General features: G+C 41.1%; 1 protein-coding gene across 2 annotated transcripts in view; it reads right to left on the bottom strand.

Moving 5' to 3' along the window:
* Positions 1-23,753, bottom strand: part of myt1la (myelin transcription factor 1-like, a) — a 52,427-nt gene extending 28,674 nt beyond the window's left edge. The window contains exons 1-9 of one of the 2 annotated variants that reach the window (XM_061754477.1): positions 23,436-23,753; positions 16,448-16,527; positions 16,296-16,380; positions 14,584-14,617; positions 13,903-13,965; positions 4,281-4,681; positions 3,136-3,754; positions 1,443-1,876; positions 230-364 (exon numbers count right to left, since the gene is read on the bottom strand). In XM_061754477.1, coding sequence (XP_061610461.1) covers positions 230-364; positions 1,443-1,876; positions 3,136-3,754; positions 4,281-4,681; positions 13,903-13,965; positions 14,584-14,617; positions 16,296-16,368 — 1,759 coding nt within the window. In that variant the 5' untranslated portion in view covers positions 16,369-16,380; positions 16,448-16,527; positions 23,436-23,753. The remainder of the gene's footprint in view (positions 1-229; positions 365-1,442; positions 1,877-3,135; positions 3,755-4,280; positions 4,682-13,902; positions 13,966-14,583; positions 14,618-16,295; positions 16,381-16,447; positions 16,528-23,435) is intronic. The other variant, XM_061754478.1, reaches the window with a different exon arrangement.
* Between the last annotated feature and the right edge of the window lie 3,287 nt (positions 23,754-27,040).

The raw sequence follows: 27,040 nt of genomic DNA, 5'->3' as shown, positions 1-27,040 counted from the left end.
GTTCTATTTCATAACCATCTATTTAAAAATCAAATAGGGCCCATGAGCACAAAAGTTTGCACACCCCAAAATTACTCTATTCTGTTTTAGCTACAAGTAAAGGGTACCTTAACCCTAATAGTCAAAGTGTAAAAATAAAGAAATAAATAAATAATAGAAATATTAATAGTCATGCAGCGTCAGATGACTTTTTTTTTCAGCGAGTGCGCTGTCAAGTGGCGAGACTTACTCTCAGGGGGTACGCGGTCTTTGTGAGGACACCCGGACAGGCTGCGGTGGTGCGGGTACAGACCGGTCACGTGACCCGTGCCGTCGCAGCCCGGCGTCGGGCACTTGCTCTCCTTCTTCTCCCCTCGCGAGGATTCTAGACAACCACGACGACAGGAATCACAATAAAGACACTTTGCATCTGCTGAATGTGTGCGTGTAGGTGTGTGAGTGTGTATTCGAGTTTGTGCATGTAAGGGCTGGGTGTTAATTGATTTAATTGTTTTGATGTATTTGGAATTCAGCCATTCAGTGCCACTGACCAATATATTCGTCAAGTACATTTTTCAACAGGTAGGTGTGGAATAGGGTCTCACCCAGCTTGTCTGTGAAATTCAGGTTCGTAAACCACTGTAATGACCGAAAGATCCCTGTAGATGGCGACGTTGCATCGCATTGGATTTGGGAGCGGTACAGTTTCTCAGAAGATAAAGATTAGGGGGTGAAGTTTTGCTTGTCACATCAATAATGAGGGAGAGAAATGCCAACACGTTGGAAGTCGAACAAGTTTAGGCACCTCACACTTCAATAGAGTATGTATGGCATGGTTTTAGATTTTGAGCAAAAAAAAAAATCACTGTTCTGCTTGACATCCCCCCACCCCCACACACACACACACACACACACACAAAGCTAGTTTTCTCTGCTTTTAGTCAGAAACTGGTGTTTTTGGTGAAACCAACCCATGTTCGACTGCTGATTACTAAAAAATCAAAAAAGGTAGAAACAAACTTTTTCTGGTAAAAGCAAAGTGTCTTTTGGTAAGTTTGGACAGAACACAATATTCTGTGAGTCTTGAAAGACCGGTCAAAATGCTCTAAAACTGCTGATAATATGGGGAACTGCTTTGAATATAGCTGCCAGTCATTGAGTTAAAAATGTTAATTTATTAAGGATTGTGTTTACAAACACATTTTGACAAAAGATAGTTTTGAAGGGGGAGCACCTGTAAAGATATTTTTTTGTAATGTTATTTCTATGGTACAGGATGCAAATTAATGCCCAGCATTTAAAAGGTTTTAAAGCTTTGGTACCAAGAGAAATTATGCAAATCCCAGAAGGGGGGGAAAAAAGAGCAAAACGATTGTGATTTAGTTTTCTTCGATAAGCAAAGGAGGAAAAAATGATTAAAATCAGAAATTGGATATTTGTGATAAAAAATGTGCGTGTGTTACCTTTGGGGTTGTAGGCCCTCTTAAGGCTGTCGTGATGCATCCTCGACTTGCGTTCCTCGCCTCCACCCAGCCTGTGCTCTCCATGTCCGCGGTGGTGCTGGTGATGGTGGTGATGAAGATGGTGGTGGTGGTCTCGTCTGGGGTGCTTGTGTTCCGAGACCAGGCGGTCCCTCATGACTTTGGCACGCTCCGACTCCAGCGCGATGGCCTTCTCCAGCAGCGACAGGTTCCCCTTGGCCATGTCAAAGGTATCGTCGGAGCGCTCCGAGGCAACCGACGTGGTGTCCTCGTCACCCTCCTGGCTGCAGCTGGTCGGGTAACCTCGGGACGCCGGGCTCAGCTGCTCCTCCAGCTTCAGCAGGTTCACCATGTCGGAGAAGGTACGCTCGGGAGGGCTGCAGTCATCCTGACATCCCGACTGGCAAACGTCGTACCTGAAAGGACAAGAAGCGAGTGTCCAAAATAAGATTATAGACTCTGTAAAGTGAATTTAAAGTACACACAATGCTGTTGACTATGATGGCATTTTTTTCAAATTATTTTCGTGAAACTTCTGTATATACAGCATTTATTACACACTGCTTGTATAATGTACGACTGTAGATTCATGATTCATGTACAGTGTTCCCTCGTTTTTCGCGGTTAATGGGGACCAGAATCCCCCGCTAAAGGTGTAAAACCGCGAAGTAGGATTTGCCCGTGGATGTGTATGTGGGTACCATAATGTTTAAAATATGTAAACAGTATTTATACTTTACATATTTGAGACAAAGGTTACAACAGTACACGCATTTACTTCAATCTTTAATTATAAAACCTTAGACAGTAATTAACATTTATTATACAGTAATGAATTTCTTTATGTCCCGCACTGTAGATTCATTCACGCCATAATGGCGTGCCACAGATGCATAACGTTTGCTCTCTTTGATCAAATCTAATATTTTCACTTTTCCGCTGATGGTAATCATCTTCTTCTTCCTCTTGGGCGCCCCAGAGGAAGCTTTCGCAAGGGCACAGCGCTTCGGCGGCATTGTAAGGGCTTGCTTAAGTAATCCCAAAAAATTATTGCTTAAACAAAAAAAGTTATTGCAAACACAACAGCGTGGACGAGACTGGCGAGACACAACAAGGGAAGATGCTGGGTGAGGCTGCGATGATGCGCAACCAATCAGCTCACGGGATAAATCCACTTGTGCTCTCATTGGTCGATGTCACGCCAGGAACCAATCACGCGTCTTGTATGAGTGCCTATACAGTACAGGCATGTACAAAGCCTCTGAGTCAACTCATCCCTGTTTGGCATGCAGGGAAACCTTCTCTCGCGCGCATCAACATGAAACAACGCGTCTTTCCGCAATATGGCTGTATTTTTATTTATTTATCTATTTTTATGAATATTTTGGAAAAACCCGCGAAGCACTGAAGCCGCAAAATGTGAAGCGCGAAGTGGCGAGGGAACACTGTATTGTCTTTTTGATACATGCAACACTGCTGACTATTCTTGCTGATTCTCACATTAATTTATGCTTCCTGTCTATCCACTTAGGTATATAGTATTATTAAATACTGCGTCTATAAACACAGTTTCTATTTTTGCTACAGACAACGCTGCTGACTAATTCCTGCTGCCATTCACATTAAGTCACAAGAATCCTTCAAACGTCCCTATAATCATCGTATACCTGCATACCTGTTGAGGTGGAGCCCCCCCTGCTGGTCGGCATGGTTGTGCAGTTGATGGTGGTGCGCGGGGCGATCGGCCGGGTGTGTCTCGCTGAGTTTGCGGGCCAGGTCAAAGCACTGATTCCTCAGACACTCCAGACTACTGAGACACACTTCCTCCTCGCTCTCCTCGGCGTGGCCGCCGCCGCCTCCCATGCTGGCGCGCCCGTTGAGGCCGACGTCGGTGTAGCCGTCGTCGGGCAGCACTGCGCCATGGCCCTGCGCCAGGAGCTTGAGCGAGTCCACCGTCTCCCTGACCACATCACTGTCCAGGTCCACGCTGAGGTCGGCCTTTCTATCGCCACGCTCGCTGCCGTCTTCGTCGTCCTCGTCGCCGCTGTTAGACGAGTTGCTGTTCATCTCAGACTCAGTCAGGGCCTGGTACGCCGCGTCTTCTGCGATCTTGCCCAAGTTGAGTAGAGACTTGGCCACCAGCTCATCATAGTTCTCAAACTCATCGCAGGGACCGAGCCCGGTACCAGGACCTGGGCTAAAAACGGGACTAGGACCCGCGGTACAACTGTGGTTATTGTTGTCGTCCTTATGGAGCGGAATAAGCTTTGATTGTCCACTTGGTTGGTAGTCAACTGTCAGGCATGGGGAAAAATAAAAATGTCAAATCTTAAACTGAACTGACACAGGGTGTGTACGGTGATTGAGTGGTTGACACCCGGTAAATGCCCCAATTAGGAGCCCGGACCAGTCCCACGCCCGGATGAGAAACTGGGTCAAAGAAATCACGCGAGTGACTTGCTATAACATATAGCATATTTTGTGTTTTTATAACATAATAATTCACACTGTTCAAAGTGTTAGTGTTGCACTTGTATGCATCCATGTCAGCAAGAAGAATGTTGCACTGTACTAAAAAGAAAACATTGAACTGGTTGTTTCCTTTTTAAATGCCATTAAGTGTGACGTTGTTTGTTTTGCATTTTTCCTTAACTGTACATAGGGTGAACTGAACCATGAACTTGACACAAAGGTACCAAACCTTGATCTTGGCCTGACTGACTGGCGACCAGTCCTCTGTTTGTCTTCCTAACATGTCCTCTTGCATGATGGGAAATGTGTGATGCTTCTGCTGATAAGGAAGCAAAACATTTAACTCACCCTGCTGATGATTGAGGTCCTCCTCTTCCTCTTCCTCGTCCTCCATCTCGTTGTGCGCTCCTGCCAGCATGGCGTCCTCCTCGGGCTGCTCCTCTTCTTCCTCCTCGTTGTCATCATAGAACTCCTCTTCCTCATCCCTGACATCCTCCTCTTCCTCCTCCTCGCCCCTCTCATGTCCGTCCTCGTGGTCTTCGTCCTCCATGACTTCTCCTTGCTCCCCCTCCTCTAAACCTTCATCGTGGTAGTTGGCATCTTCGTCCTCCAACTCGTCTTCCAACTCGTCCCCCTCCTCGTCCTCCTCACCCAGGCAGGAGGCGATAAAGGTTCTCCTCTTGGTGGGTGGCTCCAGCGGTTGTTTTTCTAGAGCCTTCCTCTTCTTAGCCAGTGGGCATCCGTACACGCTGAAGATGAGATGACGTCAAAGCATGAATACAGGAGTGTGACGACGAATGGCGAAGAACCACAAATACCGTAATTTGTATTATGTGTATTTTCGCCAAACTGCGAGTATGCAGGGGTCCACTGTATTTATATTTTAAACACAAACAGTGATCCCAAATGTTTTTGTCGTTTTAAACTCAGCTTACAACGTTACCCTTCAAAATAAATGCTTGCAGATGATTTGTATTTGAAAAGAAAAATGCAGTGGAAGTGCATGTGTGCATCCACATGCAGCAAAGACTCTTCTTAACTTCCACCAACAACCCAGGCTGAACTTGGCTCCTCCGCAACATAAAAAGATCTTAGGCCTGGTTGGTTTGCAGCAAATTGCCAGCAAACAGCGTCGCAAGGTTTCAGATGTAATGGCTCATCAAAAATGCTATGTTGTATCAGGTGAGCTTTCCGAAATTGTACCGAAGTTGGGCGGAAACCTCGTATGTCCAAGTATGGTCAATTTCATTCTACTTCATAAAACGATACTATTGGTCTATTCCCACATTGTCGGTTATTTTTATGCATTATTATTAACACATTAACGTTAACACACACAACGTTAAAAAAGCTTAACTGTTTGAGAAGTGTTGTAAAACTCTGTCTCTTATCTCACTCTGCAGGAGCCTTACAGCATTATGTCGTCTCAAGATTGAAAGTTTGGATGTTTTTTTCAGACAAAAATGAGTGAAAATAGGTTAGATACATTTGAGTGGGTTTATTTTGTTAAAAATTGATAGCTATAATGTCAAAATACATAAAAATATAGTCATTTGCTTTTGCGAAGTATTAAAGGCTTTTTGTTTGTTTAGGGGGTCAGAATGAGTGCAGACTTTGATGTGGTTGGCTGACACTTGCAACGTGCTGATGTCGTGTTCTACCATTTTCATCAATTACAGTGTCATAAACTAGCGATTTGTAGCATGTTAAATTTGCGATTGAACCTGATTTTGTGGTGATTTGGGGCAACAATATCGCAATGTAAGGTATAATGCGTGAGGCTAAAGTCACTAGTCTAATTTTCGAAAGGTTGTCGCGACAGGGGTCGGAAAAGTCACTAAATATAGCGTTACACCAAATGCTAAGTTGGTAAAACTGAGTGCGTTTGTAAACGAGCTCCACCCTGTTACCAGCCATGTTGTTAGTGGAAGCAGTACATGTCAGCGGGGACATCCTTTCAACTACTAAGTAGAAGAAGCAAACCTCTCAAAAAAAAAAAATAATAATAATAACGGCACTTTTTTCAAGCAGGGCCTCAATTGCACAAATCCCATAATAGTCATTAAGTGATGGGAAAATTCAGCTTTAATTGCTCCAAAACAGGTAGTGCAATTATAGCTGGCGCTAATGTGGATTTTAGCAAATCAATTATACCATTTCCATATGAAAGAGCTTCTTAGCCGTTTGGGATGCAAATGCAAATGGGAGGTAACGTTTCCTCGGTGGCTTTTGGGCTATTAAAAACATTTTTAAAAAAACTTTACAAAGACGATAATAACAATAATGTGCATGTTTGATTTTCACTTTCAACAAGACAACCACAATCTTCAGAACAGCACGGGAAACAACCACAATAATATTATTTTTATTAATACTTCTCAAAATCAGTATTGTTGCTGGGGGGCAGTATTTATGATGCACTTGACTGTAGATAAATGTACTAACACAGAATCTCAAAAATAAGTAAAAGAGTACAATATAGAGATAGAAATTCATAAACAAAATCTCATAAGCACGCATGGATGTGTTTAATTCATTACTCTATTACAGTGTCTGTTTTTAGCAAACTATCTACCACATAGGACACGTTTCTCCAAACTTAGGAAAGCATGTGTGATGGATAATCAAATTCTGAATAATAATTACAATAAAACAAGCTTTTAAGCATGTGAAGAAATAGTAAATTAAACAACATACATATTCAGAAATAGCATTTCTACAACCCCAATTCCAATGAAGTTGGGACGTTGTGTTAAACCTAAATAAAAAGAGAATACAATGATTTGCAAATCATGTTCAACCTATATTTAATTATTATTATTCAATACACTACAAAGACAAGATATTTAATGTTCAAACGGATAAACATTTTTGTTTTGAGCAAATAATCATTAACTTAGAATTTTATGGCTACAACACGTTCCAAAAAAGCTGGCACAGGTGGCAAAAAAGACTGAGAAAGTTGAGGAATGCTCATCAAACACCTGTTTGGAACATCCCACAGGTGAACAGGCTAATTGGGAACAGGTGGGTGCCATGATTGGGTATAAAAGGAGCTTCCTTGAATTGCTCAGTCATTCACAAGCAAAGATGGCGCGAGGTTCACCTCTTTACAAACAAGTGCATGAGAAAATAGTCGAACAGTTTAAGGACAATGTTCCTCAATGTACAATTGCAAGGAATTTAGGGATTTCATCATCTACGGTCCATAATATCATCAAAAGGTTCCGAGAATCTGGAGAAATCACTGCATGTCAGCGGCAAGGCCGAAAACCAACATTGAATGCCCGTGACCTTCGATCCCTCAGGCGGCACTGCATCAAAAACCGACATCAATGTGTAAAGCATATCACCACATAGGCTGAGAAACACTTCAGAAAACTAATGTCAGTAAATACAGTTCGGTGCTACATCCGCAAGTGCAACTTGAAACTCTACTATGCAAAGTAAAAGCCATTTATCAACAACACCCAGAAACGCCACCGGCTTCTCTGGGCCAGAGCTCTTCTAAGATGGACTGATGCAAAGTGGAAAAGTGCTCTATGGTCCGACGAGTCCACATTTCAAATTGTTTTTGGAAATTGTGGACGTCGTGTCCTCTGGAGGAAAAGAAAGAGGAAAAGAACCATCCGGACTGTTATGGACGCAAAGTTCAAAAGCCAGCATCTGTGATGGTATGGGGCTGTGTTAGTGCCAATGGCATGGGTAACTTACACATCTGGGAAGGCACCATTAATGCTGAAAGGTACATACAGGTTTTGGAGAAACATATGCTGCCATCCAAGCAATGTCTTTTTCATGGACGGCCCTGCTTATTTCAACAAGCAATGCCAAACCACATTTACACGTGTTACAACAGCGTGGCTTCGTAGTAAAAGAGTGCGGGTACTAGACTGGCCTGCCTGCAGTCCAGACCTGTCTCCCATTGAAAATGTGTGGCGCATTATGAAGCGTAAAACACGACAACGAAGACCCCGGACTGTTGAACAGCTGAAGCTGTACAACAAGCAAGAATGGGAAAGAATTCCACCTCCAAAGCTTCAACAATTAGCGTCCTCAGTTCCCAAACGTTGATTGAATGTTGTTAAAAGAAACCCTGTCCCTGCTTTTTTGGAACGTGTTGCAGCCATAAAATTCTAAGTTAATGAATATTTGCTAAAAACAATAGAGTTCACCAGTTTTAACATTAAATATATTGTCTTTGTTGTGGATTCAATTAAATATAGGTTGAACATGATTCGCAAATCATTGTATTCTGTTTATATTTATGTTTAACACAACGTCCCAACTTCACTGGAATTGGGGTTGTACAAACATCTGCCATACTGGAAATCTCAATTTTTCGTGGATAGGAAAATTAACAGAGACAAAGAAACTGCAGTGTGTGTGTGTTTATGTGTGTGCGTGTATGTGTGGGTGTGCGCAGGCATTTCTGTGACCTTGGCCACCTCATGGTCTCCCGCCAATTAAAATTCCATCAGTAATTAAAGCAGATCAGAAACAAGGGAATGCTGCAAGGGTGAGCCACTGTGCATGGTAATTAGGTGGAGTGTGTGTGCATGTGTGTATGTGTGTGTGATGGTGATGGATTACACATGCAATGTTGCTGTGACTGATTCGTTTTTATGGAATTGGATCATGTGTTGTTTTGAAGCGATGGCGTGGTTAGCATGTTGCTATGCTGGTATGTCAATACAAAACAAACACAGTCTGACTATTGAGTCAGGGATGCTACATGCAAATGTAGCATTCAATATAGCTTGGGGCTACACACACAAACAAACACCAACAATGCTCAGTCTAGTATTTAAAATCAATTTAGCAGCTTTCCCAGTTTAGAGCATCATCTCTGTTGCCATGGTTACCAGCTATTTGCTATACCTTGAGAAGTGCACAAAAGGGGAACACCCGGTGCGTGTGAGATCCTCATCGTGGCTTTTATTAGATTCCGTTATTTTATTAGATCATGTTAACGCCATCATATGAAGTAGTAAGTACCAACCCGAGAATGTCATTTCTGTAGGAAGTGCAAGTGATTGCTGAAGAGCTGCCCAAGTTCTGAATTAAATTAGATTTTAAATCAGTTCTCTGCATTATAATAAATTGAAACGCCACTAATCTGTTAAAGCCCCCCCCCCCCCCCCCCAAAAAAAAAACCACTATTCTTTGGTTAAGTTTTTTTTTAAATAGAATAAATGTATTACAGAAAAAAATATTTTTTTTTAAACAAAAAAGAGAATGTAAACAATGTAAACAGGTACCAGGTATCGGGTAATTGTGAAGGCTGCCAATACCAGCCACCGAGACATAAGGCAATACAATCTGACATCGAGTAAGTCCACCTGAACACTAATTGGCGCTATACTGCGGCAGGTTGACACATCAGCGAATCATCATGTGCGTCAGAAAGACAGAATGGTCTTTGCTCACAATTATGTCATTGTGTTAATTGAAATTGTATGTATCAAAAGTACTAGCGGTATTGGTACTTGGTATAATTCATCCATTTTCTGAGCAGCTGCTCCTCACTTGGGTCGCGGGCGTGCTGGAGCCTATCTCAGCTATCATCAGGCAGGAGGCGGGGAACACCCTGAACCTGGTTCCCAGCCAATCGCAGGGCACATACAAACAAACAACCATACGCACTCACAGTCACACCTACGGGCAATTTGGAGTCGTCAATTAACCTACCATGCATGTTTTTTTGGGATGTGGGAGGAAACCGGAGTGCCTGGAGAAAACCCACGCAGGCACGGGGAGAACATGCAAACTCCACACAGGCGGGGCCGGGGATTGAACCCGGGTCCTCAGAACTGTGAGGCTGACGCTCTAACCAGTCGGCCACCGTGCAACAAATACACTGAATGTCCTGAATGAACTGAACTTTTTTTTAAACCGTCTCCATTCATTTGGGAATTTCAAAATGGAAATTTTTTAATTGTGGTGAAGTTTTGGAATGTGAAAACTAGTTGCCAAGTACTCCTAAATGAGCTGAACATTTTAAAGTTGGAATTGTTTGACTTGGTCAAGAAATGTGGAAGCATTAGGCTAATTTGTTAAAGTTTGCCATGGGAAATGTGAAACACTGAAATGAAAAATGTGGTTATTTGGGGAATGTGAAAAAGAATGTGTTTGGTTTGAATCAGTTAAGAAATATGGAAGCAATGAAATTTGGAAAATGTCTCCATTTATTTCAATTAGATTTTTTCCTGGAAAATGGGGAATTGTGGGGAAAGTGGGAAATTTGGGAACGTGAATAATAGTTGCAAAGGTTTCCTGAAGGAGTTTGAAATTGTTTGACTTGATTGAGAAATAAAGGCAGATTTGGTACATTTGTACAGGATAATATCTCCATTAATTTTGGAATTTTGTTTTGGAAAATGTGAAATACTAAAAAATGTGAGAATTTTGGACATGAAAAACAGTTTCCAAGATGTCCTGAATTAACTTGAAAATGTTTGAATCGGTCGAGAAATGTGGAAGGATTTGGGACACTTGCCAAATGTCTCCATTCATTTGTGAATTCTGTCTTGGAAAATATGAAGTACTTTAAAAAAGTGGGAATTTTGAAGTTGTCCATTCATTTCCATGGGATTTTTCATGAAAAATGTAGAATGAGAAAAGAAACGTGCGGAATGAGTTTAGGAAGGTTTGAATTGGTGTCATGTGCATCTCTAAAATGTCTCCAAGATTTTAGGAAATTTGTCATGGAAAATGTGAAATACTGAAAAATTGTCAAACTGTGAAAACTTATGTCCTGAATGAGCTAACAGTTTGAATTTGGAATGGTTTGAATCAGTTGAATAAGTTGTGAAATATGGAAGGATGAGTTCAATTTGGAAAATGTCACCATTAATTTCAATATGATTCTCCCTCTTTCTATTTCTCTCATTTTCTCACGCTCTCTCTTTTTCTCTCTTTCTCACTTTTTCTCCTTCTCTCTCCCCCTCGTTCTCACTCTCCTCTTTCTTTCTCACTCTTTTACTGGCCCGCTCATTCTTTTTCTCTCTGACTCTATTCCTTTCTCTCTCTCACTCTTTCTTTTTCTTTTTCTCTTTCTATTTTCTCTTTTTCTCTCTCTGCCAATCTCTTTCTCACTTGTTTCTTTCTCAATCTCTTTCTCAGTCTCTTTCTTTTTTCTCTTTTTGCTTTCTCTCTCTCCCTATTTTTTCTTTTTTTTTTTTAAAGGTAAAAATATGCAATTGTGCAAAAAGTGGCAATTTTGTATTCACAATAAAAATGTTTTAAAAAAGATAAATATAAGATAATGATTCTTGAAATTTATTGTGGGACAGGACGATTCCATTGTCGGTATGCTGATGATAGAGGGGAATGGGATCATCGCCCCCGGCAACGCCACGTACCAACGCTCATTACCGTGGCAACCATTGAGTGCCAAAAGGTGCGCGCGTGCTGGTTAGTTAGACGAGGGAACGAGATGGCAGGGGTGTCAGCCAGGCGAGGGTGCGGAATGCGGGGCTCACCGTTGCCATGGCGAAAGGGGGCTGCATCCCTCCCGGTCCTGATACTGCAGCATGCACACGGCCCTGTCGCCATGGCGACCGCCTCCAGAGAGCAGCGGCGGTAAAGCCAGGCAGAAGGCAAAGGTACAGCGAGGGAGAGAGAGTAAGGGAGAAAAGAGAGCTAGAGAAAGTAGAGAGGGAGAGAGCGTAAAAGAGAAAGCAAAGAGTAAGAGAGAAAAGGAGACGCTGAGGGGAAAAAGAAAGAAAAGGAAATAGGGAGAGAGAGAAAGCAAAAAGAGAAAAAAGAAAGAGACTGAGAAAGAGATTGAGAAAGAAACAAGTGAGAAAGAGATTGGCAGAGAGAGAAAAAGAGAAAATAGAAAGAGAAAAAGAAAAAGAAAGTGAGAGAGAGAAAGAAATAGAGTCAGAGAGAAAAAGAATGAGCGGGCCAGTAAAAGAGTGAGAAAGAAAGAGGAGAGTAAGAACGAGGGGGAGAGAGAAGGAGAAAAAGTGAGAAAGAGAGAAAAAGAGAGAGCCTGAGAAAATGAGAGAAATAGAAAGAGGGAGAAAGAAAATAGAGAAACAGAGAGTGAGCAAACTAGAATAAGAGAGAACGAAAGAGGGAGAAAAACAGTGATAAAGTTAGAAATAAAGAAGAAAGCACGAAAGAGTCAGAGAAAAAGAGCGAGAAAAAAGAAAAAATGAGAAAAAGAGAAAAGAGAGAACCTCACCCCTCCTCCCTTGACTCACTACTGCTCCCTATAGGACAGTTTCAAACCGTGACAAGATCATTTAATGCTCATTGTATCAATTATGAGAATGTCCTCGTGGTAAGCACGTGTGCCTCGCAGTCGAGAGGTTCTGGGTTCAAATCTGTTCTCCCTCGCCTGTGTGGGCTTTTCCTCCCTCATTCGAAAGCAACATGTTAGCTTCATTCCCATGCTTGTTGCTGACTGGCGAGCAATGCACGGCTTGTCTGCAGTATACGTGTCTCTCGCCCAAAGTCAGCTAGGATAGACTCCAGCTCATATATGAAGACAGCCTCCACATCACGCAACGAGTTGAAATAATTGTTCTTATTTGAAGGACGGAGGCAAAAACGTATGAGGGGCCGTTAAGGACATTATTCAGGATTAGCTCTCACACTTACTATTCAAATGCTTTCACACACACACAAACTACTGAAAGGCTCTCATAAACACAACTCAAAACACTCTCATGCACATGAGTCTTGCTCTCATAAGGACTACTCAAACACTCTCATTAAAAATACCCAAACACTTTCATTAACACTACTCAAGCACTCTCATACGCACAAGTCTTGCTCTCATGAGGACTACTCAAACACTCTCATTAACACTAATCAAATTGGGTCACGTGAGCACGTCAATCACATTGACATCATCATCACATGAAAAAAACATTTAAATCTCGGCAGTTGCAGTTAATCTCTATAATTTCACTTTTTTAATTGAACGACCCAATAACAAAAATTACACTATTCACGTGTGATCATAATTGACGTGTGCGTGAGCATGACTGACATGACCTCTTGAATGCCAGTGATGTGTGCGAGAATGTAATTGATGTGCTCGCGTGAATGCATTTGATGCATTTAATGAGTGTTTGAGCAGTCCTTATGAGGGCAAGACTCGTGTGAATGAGAGTGTTTGAGTAGTGTTAATGAGAGTGTTTGAGTAGTCCTTATGAGAGCAAGACTTGTGTGTATGAGAGTGTTTGAGTAGTGTTAACGAGAGTGTTTGAGTAGTCCTTATGAGAGCAAGACTCGTGTGTATGAGAGTGTTTGAGTAGTGTTAATGAGAGCAAGACTCGTTTGTATGAGAGTGTTTGAGTAGTGTTAATGAGAGCAAGACTCGTTTGTATGAGAGTGTTTGAGTTGTGTTTATGAGAACCTTTCAGTAGTTTGTGTGTGTGTGAAAGCATTTGAATAGTAAGTGTGAGAGCTAATCCTGAATAATGTTCCTAACGGCCTCTCATACAAACGCGCCATTGTGAAAGCACAGCAGGTCGTCTGGTGTTCCACATAAAAATAATATTCATCATAAAAAGTTGGGCTCGTGCGTACATGTGACCTTCACAGTACAAGTGTGGTAGCTATTGGTCATCATGCCCTTCTTATTAGATCGCCACAGCAGACACAGCTGGCCTGAACGCCACTACGCTTGTAGTGCGCGCACACACACATGCATTTTCACACGCATACTCAGATGCACACTGTCACAGACGCACGCACACACACACACACACGCACACACACGCACACACACACATCCCCACACTCTCTCAGGGACATATATATGCGCATACACGCACACACACACTCTCACTCACAGACACACTCCCACACTCTCTCTTAGACACATACATATGCAACACACACACACTCTCCCTCTCTCAGGCACATACTGTACATAAGCGTATATATAACATATATATGCGCACGCACACACACACACACACACACTGTTTGAGTCGGTGGGTCATACCTGCGGTGTCTGGCGTACTTGCCGCTGACATGACCGGAACCGTCGCAGCCTGCCGTTGGACAGCTGAGGAGGAAGATGATGACCATGATGTCAGGGAGTTATTCATATTTATCCATCCATCCATTTTCCATACCACTTATCCTCACTAGGATCACAATAATAAATTATTCATAACAATTTTCCTCATTGTGGTTTTACAAATGTACCCAATGAAGTAACTTTTTCAAGTGCCATCGTAATCACTTAGAAGCTGACTTGTTGGTGGCCTATATAGTTGAAAAGTCTCACAATTTGGATCGTCACAAAGTACTGCGGAGCACACAAACATGATACACCAACTTCTATGAGTACGCGTGTGTGCGTGCGCGTTCATGTGCGTAGATTAGTCGTTTTATGTAGCCTCCAGCAGAAAAACAAGAGCATCATTTACTCGACTGTGAGTCACTGTTTGCATCACGGTAAGTGTGTGAGTGACTGTGTATGTGTGTGTGCGTGCGTGCACGCATGCACGTGTCAGACAGGACACAGTGTTTAGAGTCAGGTGCATGAAAATGGATTCAAGTGTAATCTGCCTGCATGAATTCTTATTTATCACTTAATGAGATGACGCATGCACACATACAAACGTGCGATCATACATACACAAACACGCACAAAATTAAAAACCAGACTTTCACATACCTGAATAGTTCCTGCGTCACGGCCTCCACGATGGCTTCACACGACAAAAAAAGAAAAAAAAACAAACGCACAGGGATAACGGTGAATGAACAAAATTACAGTAGGTTGGCAACAAGTTACCATGTCAAGTTCTGTTCTCAAGAAGTACAAAAAAGCAACATGAGCTAAAACAAGAACAAGAAGGGTTTAATATGCAAGAATCAATTCAAAGGGAGCAAGAAGTATGAACAAGAAACAAGAGGAAGCAAAAAGGAGAAATGAGTTAACAGAAGGAAAGAGAGAACGAAGGACTAGGGGGAAGTAAAAATGAGAAAGTAAGTTCAAGAAACAAAAAAGGGGACGAAAAAGAGAAATGAGTTTGACAAAGGAAAAGGGAGAAACAAGAAGTTAGAGGATGTAAAAAGGGAGAGAGAATTAGTTAGAGGCAGTAAAAGGGAAAAAGGAGGTTTGGTTAGTATAAAGGAGAAAGGAAAGGATCAACTAAGGAAAGGAGTCAGGGAGGAAATAAAAAGAGAAAAGGCATTATTGGAAGTACAAAAGGGGAAAGAAGGATTTAGGGGAAGTACGTTGTAAAAAAAGAAAGGAGCGAAACAATGAGTTAGAGAGGATGTAAAAAGGAGAAATGAGCTAGAGGCAGTAAAATAAGGCGAAAGAACACGTTGGGAGGAGGTAAAAGGAGAACGAAGGAAGAAATGAGGAAGTTAAAGGAAGGAAAGGGTAGAAAAGTTAGGAGGAGTACAACATGAAGAAAGGAGTTAAGGAAGTAAAAATGAGAAAGTAGTTAGAGAGGATGTAAAAAGGAGTTAGAGAGAAAATAAATAGGAGAAAGAAGGCATAACAGGACATTAAAAGAAGAAATGAAGAGATAGAGGAAGGAGAAATAAGGAGTTATACGATGCAAAAAGAAGAAAGGAATAAAATGATGGAAGGCATTAGAGGGACAATAAATAAAGAGTCTGAGGAAATAAAAAGGAGGAAGTAGGAGTTAGAGGATGTAAAAATGAGAAAAAAGCGGTTAGAGGAAGTAAAAAAAAAAAAGAGGCGTTAGCTGTGGGAGAAATAAGAAGCTGGCGAATGTTAAAAGGAGTTAGAGCATGTAAAAAGCGAGAAAGGGGACAGGAGTTCAAAATGAGAAAGATGAAGAGGAATAAAAGGAAAAAGGAGGAGTTAGGGGTGGGAGAAAGAATGTTAAAAGGAGAAAGAAGGAGTTAGAGGACATAAGAAAGGAGGAAAAGGAAAGTATAAAGGACAATAAAGGAGTTAGTAAAAGGGAGAAATAAGGATTTAGAGGATGTCAAAATGATAAAGGAGACAGAGGAAGTAAAAAGGAAAAAGGGAGTAAGAAAAAGTAAAAAAGGAGAAATAAGGAGTTGAAGGAAATTAAAAGGACAGAGATGAGTTACAGGATGTAAAGAGGAGAAGGGAGACAGAGAATGTACAAATGACAGGAAAAAGGAGAAAGGATCAGCTCGAGGATGGCGAAATATGTCGTGAGAAGAGGTGAAAAATAAAGAAGGAAGAAGCAAAAGGGTCGAAGACAAGAGGCAGAGCGAGCGCAGGCTAATTCACGTAGCAGAATGTATGAAAATCGAGTCGAGCATCAATGTAGAAGTAAAAAGCGAGTGAAAGAAGAAAACAGAAAAGAGGAGGAGGATGTGGATGAGGGCGAAGAAGAGGAGGCAAGCTGCAAAAAGTGTCGCGAAAGTTCACACCTCGCGCTCCTTTGGATCTCGTTCGATGCCGTTTGTCTGCTGCATTCACCTCCATCTGGACAGGAAATGGCATCACCGCATGAAACTGAAGAAGATAATGATGATGATGATGATGATGAGGATGATGATGATGAAGACGAGGAGCAGCGTACCTGGCTGGACCGGCTTGAGCTCAGAGTGCAGATGGCAAAAACGTTCAGACCTTCTCCTTCTCGCTCGTTCCCCTCATCTTCTGCAAAACAAGACAAACCACTTCACATGCTTTGAACGTTGCACTATCGAGACCTGCCGGCCAGCTTAGATGACACACGTCCCCACCGGACGCTCTTCTGATCACATGATCACATCAGATGATTCAGAAACAGAAGAACACGAATAAGGAGGAGGAGGAGGAGAACACTGCAGTGCAGCAGCGTTTCTAATCCAAATGTAAATTGCCTCACTGGTTGACGGCGCGGCCGGGCCGAGCCGAGCGAGTTCATCTGAGGCCGCCGCTTCGCTGAGCGTGCTCCAACGCGCCAACATCAAATAACCCCACCACCTCCAATCCCCTGTGAGAAGGAAGGCCTCAACCCCTTCTCAAACTGTACCACTCTGTGTGTGTGTACATATGCTGGAATGTGCATGTATGTTCCAGTGTATGTGGTGTGTGATCGGTCTTAAGCATTTTTAAAGGGGGGAAAAAAACAAAACATCTTTTAATGAAAGAAAAATTACATTGGTGAAGCGCATGAAATTGTGGTTAAAAAAAAAAGCACATAAAGAATGTGCAAAAAATGAAAAAATGGATTTTAAAGTGCATTCAATTATGAAAGAAAAACGAATAATTTTAAGCACATGAAGAAGTCCAAAAAATTGTAAAAAAATACAAAATAAATTATATTTTTAAGCGCATAAAATTGTGAAGAAAAGAGACCACACTTTTCTAAGCACAAAGAATGTGATTTTTTTTTCTTTTACAAAAAATACATTTGCTAAGCACATAAAATTGTGAGAAAAACTTTTTAAACATTTTTAGCACATAAATGTTTTTTAAAAATGTTAAAATGCACTGTTTAAGCACAAAATTGTCAAAAAAAATTAAAATAAATTTTTAAGCACAAAGAATTTGAAAAACATGAAAAAAATAGGGCGGCACGGTGGGCGACTGGTTAGAGCGTCAGACACACAGTTCTGAGGACCCGGGTTCAATCCCCGGCCCCGCCTGTGTGGAGTTTGCATGTTCCCCCCGTGGCTGCGTGGGTTTTCTCCGGGCACTCCGGTTTCCTCCCACATCCTAAAAACATGCATTAATTGGAGACTCTAAATTGCCCGTAGGTGTGAATGTGAGTGCGAACGGTTGTTTGTTTGTATGTGCCCTGCGATTGGCTGGCAACCAGTTCAGGGTGTACCCCGCCTCCTGCCCGATGACAGCTGGGATAGGCTCCGGCACTCCCGTGACCCAAGTGAGGAGAAGCGGTTCAGAAAATGGATGGATGGATGAAAAAAATAGATTTTTAATGCATTAAATTGTAAAAAATAAATTAATAAGATTACATTTTTCAAGCACATTAAGAATGTGAAATAAATTTTAAATTTTAAATGCATAAAATTGTGGGGGGGGGGGGGGAAGCAAAATAGATTTCTTAAGCACAAAGAATGTGAAAAAAAATAAAATAAAATTTAAGTGCATAAAATTGTGAAGAAAATTAAGAATACATTTTTCTAAGCACAAAAAATGAAAAATATTTTTACGCACATAAAATATTTAAAAATTACAAATAAACTATTTAAGTGCATAAAACTGTAATAACATAGACATAAAGTGGAAACAAAGGGGAAAAAGATTTTAAGTCCATTAAATTTGTGAAAAAAATAAAAAATACAATTTTAAGTGCATAAAATTGAGAATTAAAAAAATTTTTTTTAGGTGCATAAGATTGTCAAAAAATAAACGTGCTTAAAATCGAATTTTAAGTGTGTAAAATTGTGGGGGGGAAAATAAATTCTCTAAGCTAATTAAAATGTGAAACAAAGGAAAAATAAACTTTTAAGCCAATTAAATGTTTTAAAAAATACTTTTTAAAGCACAATGAATGTGAAAATTTTGGGAATAGCACATTTAAAGTGGATGAAATTGTAGAAAAATACATTTTCAAGTGCATAAAATTGTGAACAAAATTAAGAAATTTTTATTTTTTTTAATGAAAGTAAATGTGGGTAGGCATCTATTTAAGTGCATAAACTATAAAAAAAAAAGTAATAACTTTTTTGAGGGCATTCAAATGTGAAAAGAAATAACATCTTTTAACAAAGTAAAAATGTGGGAATACATCTTTAAATACTTTTAAAACAGGAAAAAAATTGACATTTGCGATTGCAATTTGCGAACATTCTAAGAATATTGAACTGTGCAAAATATGAGATTGTGAAATTAAAATTTGGATCTCATCCCGTAAAAGAGCCTACAATCACAAAGCTTTAGCGTGCGCCCGTGTGCATGCATGCACTACTGTATATGGCGTTGTGGTGTGAAGAGGAGTCTCATACTGTTTAGTATTCAGGCTGACACACAGCCTGTCTGCTACAGTCTGATGCAGCGCTCCTATACTCTCACGCACGCTCACTCAAATACACACACCTGCGCAAAAATGCACACAATACAGTGCACACACTGTTGTTATGTCTTATGACAGCAGACAGACTGAAAGCCAGCAAACAAACGTGCACTGATGTGCAGTAGCGACGCCGCATCAATAAAACAAAACAAACACAACCAAACTGATCTTCCACACTGTGTGTGTGTGTGTGTGTGTGTGTGTGCGTGAGTGTGTGTGTGTTTACGTGTGTATGTGTCACGTTACAGTAGAGACACACGTGCACAATGATAAATTTGTGTTATCTTGGAACAAAGCAAATATTCTCTACGAAGTAATAAAACATTTCGAAGTCCAATCGCCTACTTATAAACAAACAATGGACTGGTCGCAAGTCAGTCGCACGGCACATATGGACAAACAATGGATTGGTCTCCAGTCAATGTCAGGGCAAAGATAGACAAACATCGAACTGGTCGCCAGTCATTGTCAGGACACATATAGACAAACAAAAGAGGTTGCCACTCGCCAATCAATGGCAGAGCACAGATAAACAATCGAATGGTCACTTGATACTAGGAACAGATTTGTTGATTTGATTTGGGTGCAATTTCCAAATGCCCGAATGTCCATCTGTTTCAAAAAATTATACACAAGTATGAACACTGGTGATGCACTGACTTTTCGGCCCCCAAAAATGTTCGTCCGAAAATAGCCCAAAAGTGCATTGTTGGTTTTCGGCGAAAAGACTTTTGTCGCTGAAACAAAAAAGCCGAAACACAGGATGTTGTGATGATGCAAACAAAATGATGAGGCGGCGTGCTCTGTAGGCATCTCAGTGTCGCTGTTTAGCGGCTTAGACAGTCCGTCAAAATATGTCTGAAATTAAGATTGTGAACATTAAATGCAACGCCATGTTACGTACCTTTTCTCAAGTCCGCTGCCGACTCCGGGGCCGGCGAAATGTGCGCAGCAGAGTGTAACCATTCATATGGAGACAATGGCAGAAGTGTGTACATCTCAGCAATTCCCATTCCTCAGAAAATTAATGCTCCTTATCGAGTCCTCACAGTCATCTTTTATGTTCCGGTGTTGGTACGGTACAAACCCAAACTCCTATGAACATCCAATGCGTTCATTAACTGGAGACACAGCCAGGTATGTCCCGAAGCTAACACAACAATCACCAACTAACCTAGTCATCATAACTTCAATAAGTTGGGCTTGGCGATAATTAAACAATAAAGATGCATATGTCCAAATAACGTTTCCTTGATAAACATGAGACAGTCTTCGATATGTTGGCAAACAATACAAATAGTCAATAATATTGTGACTTGCTCCGCGCTGAACTAATCGTGTGATGTCAATAGAACCATGCGCCGTTAGGTTGACGCACACTGCACATTAATAGGCGCTAATGTTTGTAGCCTACTGCTGTAGACGTGGGAAACTACTCTGTTTCTTGTGAGACTTTACAATACCAAAATAACACCACACTGCTGAACTTTTCTGGCCTTTCTTGTCAATTATGTCATATTGCACCTCTTCCATCCGAAAGACATGCTACCAGTGAGCACAGTTGAAATAAGGGATGCAAATGCATGATTAAATTAATGGACCCTCATTACAAACTCCCTGGACATAAATTGGAACAGGAAAACTTCAAAACTTTTGCGTGGTCAGATCATACATGTTTATGAATATATACACGCTTTATTTGTCTTACACTGTTGGATAATGTTCCACGTCATGTTCAACTTCTGAAAGAAAATAAATATTTAAATCAAAAGGTTAAGAATATCAGGGAACATTTAAGATAGAAATATATAGTGATTAGTTTCATATTTGTGATATACTGTATAAACATCAAAAAGCCAGAGTACAGTTTGCAAATTCATACAGGCACAAAAACTGGTCCTGCGGTCTGACGAAAACTTAAAATTCAACTGCTTGAGCATCGTTACGTTTGGAGGAAAAAGAGGGAAGCTTGCAAGCCTGAGAAAACCATATCAACTTTAAAATAAGGTGGTGGCAACCTCATGTTGTGGGGTTGTTTGCTACAGGAAAGACTGGTGCACTTCACAAAATAGATGGCATCGTGAGGAAAGAACATTATGTGGAAATATTGAAGCAACATTTTAAGACATCAGCCAGGAAGTTAAATCCTGGGCGCACCTGACCTGGAAAGGCATATGCGAGCAAGGTGACCTATGAACTTGGTTCAGTAACACCAGTTTTGTCACCAGCTATCATCGGGGAGGAGGCGGGGTACACCCTGACCTGGTTGCCAGCCAATCGCAGGGCACACATAAACAAACAACCATTCGCACTCACATTCACACCTACTGGCAATTTAGAGTCTTCAATTAACCAACCAGGTATGTTTTTGGGAGGTGGGAGGAAACCGGAGTGCCCGGAGAAAACCCACGCAGGCACGGGGAGAACATGCAAACTCCACTCAGGCGGGGCCAGGGATTGAACCCCGCTCCTCAGAACTGTGAGGCTGACGCTCTAACCAGTCGCCCAACGTGCCGCTGTGAGAAACTTGTGGAAGGATATCCAAAACGTTCTACAGTTTAAAGGAAATTATACCAAATACAATGTCTTTCAATTTCTGACTTTGAAGAAAGTAATAAAAAAAAAATTGTCCAAAAAAATATCCACTTATTCATCTGGCATTTAGCAAATATATTTTTATGTAATCTTTGTAAACTTCTGGTTTCAACTGTATGTATGGTATAAATAACGTATGTGTCGCAGTAGGTAGCAGAGAGTGTGTCCCACGATGGTGAGAAAAGATGGCCATGTAAAAATGCCACTGATGAGCCACGCGCCGAGTCAACGTCGCTCATGACACGTTTCTTAGTTGTGTATCAATGAATAAATGATTATTTTGCCATAAAAAGCCCTCTCAATCTTGTTTCTGGAATATCTGCAACATTTGCACAATCAACGTTGTCCCAGATTATCGCACTACTCGCTTGAAGTCTCGGCAATGGTCATTGCACCGGACTATTGCAATATTAGTCTTTCGAACTGCTCTAAGTGCTAGATGACTCTGCATCTTTTTGCACAACTGTCCAATTTTTTTTTACCGGCATTACCAGATAACTAGCAACCCTTTATTGCTCAGTGACTGTTTTTTGTCAATGTCTTTATGTCTCAAAAGTGTTTTTCTGTCAATTGACTGTCTGTTGTCGTACTAGAGCGGCTCCAACTACCGGAGACAAATTCCTTGTGTGTTTTTTGGACATACTTGGCAAATAAAGATGATTCTGATTCGTATTGTGTTGTTTTATAGTTTTAGGTGTCACAAAAGCAAAAAAAAATATTAGCATCAAAGTCACTGTTCTGACTGACATGTTTCTTTTTCACACACAAAAAACGCTTTTTTTCTTGGTCAGAAACTGGTGTTTCCCATGTTCTGCTCCTAAGTACTAAAGAACAGAAGCGAGAACCCCTTTTTCTGGTGAAAGAAGAGGGTCTACTTTTTCTTTTGGTAGATTTGGTACTTACATTGTCACAGGACACAATATTCGGTGGTGGAAGATCCATCAAAATGCTTTAAAACTGTAGCCAGTCAATGAGGTAAAATTACACTTAATAAAAACTCAACTCAAAACTCCATTTTTCAGGATGATTGATTATTGATTTTGGTAACAACATTCCCTCTGACCCCGAAGTTGAGTCAAAATCAACATGATTATGATTAATCCAAGCACAGTAAATCCCCTACATCAACACTATCATGCACCTATTCACAATAAAATGTCCAATGCTAAAATAATGGCAACATTCCTGCATTGGGCATACTGTAGGGTCTACTGTCATTGTCATATTTGATATGACTGCAAACTAAAGTAAATATGACTGTTAACATTTTCATAACCAACTTTGCTTTTAGTGAATGAGTACAGTACATTAAATCCTTTTTATACTAATGAAGCAGACTTAAAACACTCCAAGAATTCACATATTCAACAGTCACTTAAATAGGTACACCAGCTAATGTGAGCAATACAAAATCAAAACTGATATGAATGCGGAATTTGGATTGACACTGTCAGAGAGCGCCTCACGGAGAGGCGTTCCGAATATTTCTATTTTTTAAAATAGATTGTGTGCATAACTAATGAAGTGTCTAGTGATTTTAGGTCAGTGTCACAGCTGACATGCATAAGAAACATTTATGCTGTGTGACACAATAACACACGAATGAAACATTTTGGGCGACACGAGAAAATAATCAATAACATTAAAAAAAATGTTTTAACTAATCCATGCAGGCGCAGGAATATGTTCAGATTACGGCGGCCATAGGATGCAGGTGTCGCATTGCACACGCAAGCAAAATCTGTACAAGTGTCTCCAAAGGACGACGCAACGCCGCCAACATTAATTGTCCCCAAGGAGGCGCGTGCACGCCGCCGACAACTGTCACCTCAAGACGCAGGCACGCGCGCGCACACATGCGCACGCACGCGCAGGGATTGATAATGTGCGGAGGCGAGCCGTGGGGCGTGCGCGTGTTCGGGAATGACGAAGGAAAAGCAAAACATACCAGAAAAGAAACGATGCAGGCGGTGACTCTTCTTCCTCTCCTCTTCCTCTCGCTCCTCAGAGCCGGAACGTGTGCACACTTCCTCTGTGTCTCTCCACTTGCTCTCTCTACCTTTTGTCGCGCGCTATCTGTCCATGCCTTCACTGGAGGGAGGGAGGAAGGAGGGAGGAAGGAGGAGGGGTGGAGGATGGAGTGAAGCCAGACAGACACGGCAGGGGGAGGCGGAGGAGGCGAAAGATGGGACGTTCAGACACTGCAGAAGAAGAAGGTTGAACTCCCTGGCTGGCGCGCTCTTCCGTATCCTCCTCTCGCTTCGGCGGGCGCGCGCACGCAAAACAAATGACGCAGCGGGAGCACGCAAACTCGTGCGCCTCTTTTTTTTTTTTTGAGCCGTGCCTGTGCGCGTGCGCGATGTCTTTTGCGTGCACGTGCCTACCACTGGGAACAAAGAACAACTTGCTGCCCGCTTTTTGTTGGACCAAGATTTACTTTCGTGAATCTTTACATATTTCATTAGTGTGAAGCTGGGCAGGACACTTCCTTAGGTAGACCTGCAATAAATCACCAATTTGCTTTGCAGCTTCAAACTTCAGTCATCTAATCCAAAGAGCAAAATAAATTGTTTGGCACTTTTTCATTCAAGGGCTCTGCTGCTCATCCCACAAATATACAGAATATTCCTTACAAATGTGGCACCATATAACAAGGGCAATCAACAGGCTTTCTGATGCTAAAGAATAATGTACCAACTACAAAATTTACTACGTTTTGTGCTGTTTAAAATACTAAAATGAAATATAAAATTACGGAACAAAAACAAAAGAAAATGAAGTTTAAAAAAAAAAAAAAAAGTCATAAGGCACAACGTGCTGAATAAATCAACAAAATGCTTGCCTAAAAATGTAGTTGACCTGTTTTGGTCAAATATGAGAAACATCTCCCAGTATCAATGCAAAGTGTTACATTAATATGATTAATATTGCCAGCTGTACAGCTCATGTATTACAGTGAACCAAGTGAAATGGCTGCTGAGCGTGTACTTGAATGTGTTTTTTTTGTTTTAATAATACAGTAAGTTGACATGAGTGTCGGATGTCAAATTGACAGTTATGCAATGTACGTAAATTATATACAGTATATACTATATACAGTCCCCTCCAAACGTATTGGAACGGCAAGGTCAATTTCTTTGTTTTTGTTGTATACAGGAGACATTTGGGTTTCAGATCAAAAGATGAATATGAGACAACAGTTTAGAATTCCAGCTTTTATTTCATGGTATTTACATCTAGATGTAAATAACAACTCAGGACAAAGCACCTTTAGTTTGAACCCACCCATCTTTCAAGTGAGCAAAAGTATTGGAACATGTGACAGATGGGTGTTTCTAGTTGCTCAGGCGTTGCCTTTTACTGTAGATTGATTGGTTAAACATTAGATATTGCTTGTTTCTGGCTTTGGGTTTCACCTGAGAAAAATGCATTTGCTGTTAAGCAAACATGAAGACCAGAGAGTTGTCCATGGGAGAAAAGCAAACCATTTTGAAGCTGAGAAAAGAGGGAAAATCGATCAGAGCTACTCTATTGCACAAAGATTGGGCATAGCCAATACAACAATTTGGAATGTCCTGAAAAAGAAAGAAACTACTGGTGTGCTGGGCAACAGACATCGAACAGGTCGGCCAAGGCTATCCCCCTTCCTTCTCCCTCCCCAATACTTTTACAGTTGATGGCAGAAACATTGTGAGCGCTGAGAAGAAACACCCAAAGACAACAGTCAGTGACATCACTGCCAACCTCCACAAGGCAGGGGTGAAGGTATCACAATCCCCTGTACGAAGAAGACTTCAAGAGACGAACTATACAGGCCATACCAATAGATGCAAACCACTCATCAGCAAAAAGAATTGGAAAGCCAGATTGAATTTTGCTAAGTACAGAGATGAGCCACAAAAGTTTTGAAACAAGGTTCCATGGACTGATGAGACCAAGATTAACCTCTACCAAAGTAATGGAAAGGTAAATGTATGGAGAAAGAAAGGATCTGCTTATGATCCAAAACACACAAGCTCATCTGTGAAGCATGGTGGAGGTAAATGTCATGGCTTGGGCTTACATGGATGCTTCTGGAACGGGCTCACTAGTCTTTATTGATGATATAACTCATGATGGTAGCAGCAGAATGAATTCTGAAGTCTACAAAAACATTTTGTCTGGCAATTTCCAGAAAAAAATATCCAAAGTAATCGGGAGACGCTTCATTATGCAACAAGACAATGACCCAAAACACACTGCCAACACAACAAAGGATTTCATCAGGGGCAAAAAGTGGAAGTTCTTAGACTGCCCAAGTCAATCACCGGACCATGACCCAACAGAGTATGAATTTTACCTCCTGAAGAGGAGACTGAAGGGAGAAACCCCCAGAAACAAACAAGATGTGAAAGAGGCTACAGTAAAGGCCTGGAAAAGCAAATGAAGAATGCAAAAGTCTGGTGACGCCAACGGGTCGCAGGCTTGATGCAGTTATTGTAAGTAAGGGTTATTCCACCAAATATTAAATGTTATTCACTTTAAGTTAATTTAATAATGTCTGTTCAATACTTTTGCTCCCTTGAAAAGTGGGTGGCTTCAAACAAAAGCTGCTCTGTCCCAAGTCGTATATATAACACATCTAGATGGAAATACATGAAATAAAAGCTGGAATTCTGAACTTTTGTCTCATATTCCTCTTTTGATCTGAAACCCAAATGTCTTCAGCATACAGCAAAAACAAAGGAATTGACCTTGCCGATCCAATACTTTCGGAGGGGAATGTACAATATCAGTGACGATTGGTCAATAGAGGGTGCTAGGGAGCTTCCCCACCACGCACGATGGTCACCCCATTACTTTCCTTGAGACATAAAATAAAATAAAATATTGCTCGGATGAAAATATTTTGAAATATATGTGTAACTTTTTGAAATTAGTAGGACAAATAGTATATAGTTAATGACAAAGTTGTTTCGTTCATCTCTGTTGTTTGATTTCGTGACACCCTTCCACTCTCGGGTGCACAAATCTTTCCCCATTGACTCTGGTAAAACGTTTGGCATGCAAAGTAGCACCTGTTAAAATAAGTATTTATCAGGGGCGGGCAAAGTGCCGTATTTTATTCCAGCCCACTGAGCATTTACATGATCAACGAGTACTCCTATTTGTTGCATTAACGGAACCTTTTCTCCCGAAACATTTTGAGCGAAAATGTGTTCAACATGTTTGTCCACACTGAAGGATGACTGGACTCTTTCACGTCTGCAGTCCAATATTTTCAACATTTTTGACATCTCAAATCCAATTTTCTCATCCTTGCCTACATTTTCTCCTTGTTTCCTCTTAATGTTCCCTTCCGCCTCTTTCTTCCTTCTCTTCTTCATTGTTCTCCCCGTTCTTCCTTTTCCTCTTTGTTCTCTTCTTCATCCTTACATCCTCTATCGTTCCTTTTCCTCTTCTTTTCTTCTACATACTCTTCTTCTATCCGATTAAACCTCCTTCACCTCTCCAACCTTCCTTCTCCCCTTCAAACATCATCTTCCTCCTCTTCATTCTCTTTTCCTTCCTCTT

The sequence above is a fragment of the Phyllopteryx taeniolatus genome, chromosome 18, assembly GCF_024500385.1.
Source record: "Phyllopteryx taeniolatus isolate TA_2022b chromosome 18, UOR_Ptae_1.2, whole genome shotgun sequence".
In the NCBI taxonomy this organism is placed as follows: Eukaryota; Metazoa; Chordata; class Actinopteri; order Syngnathiformes; family Syngnathidae; genus Phyllopteryx; species Phyllopteryx taeniolatus.
This window is presented reverse-complemented; position numbering and strand designations above follow the sequence as displayed.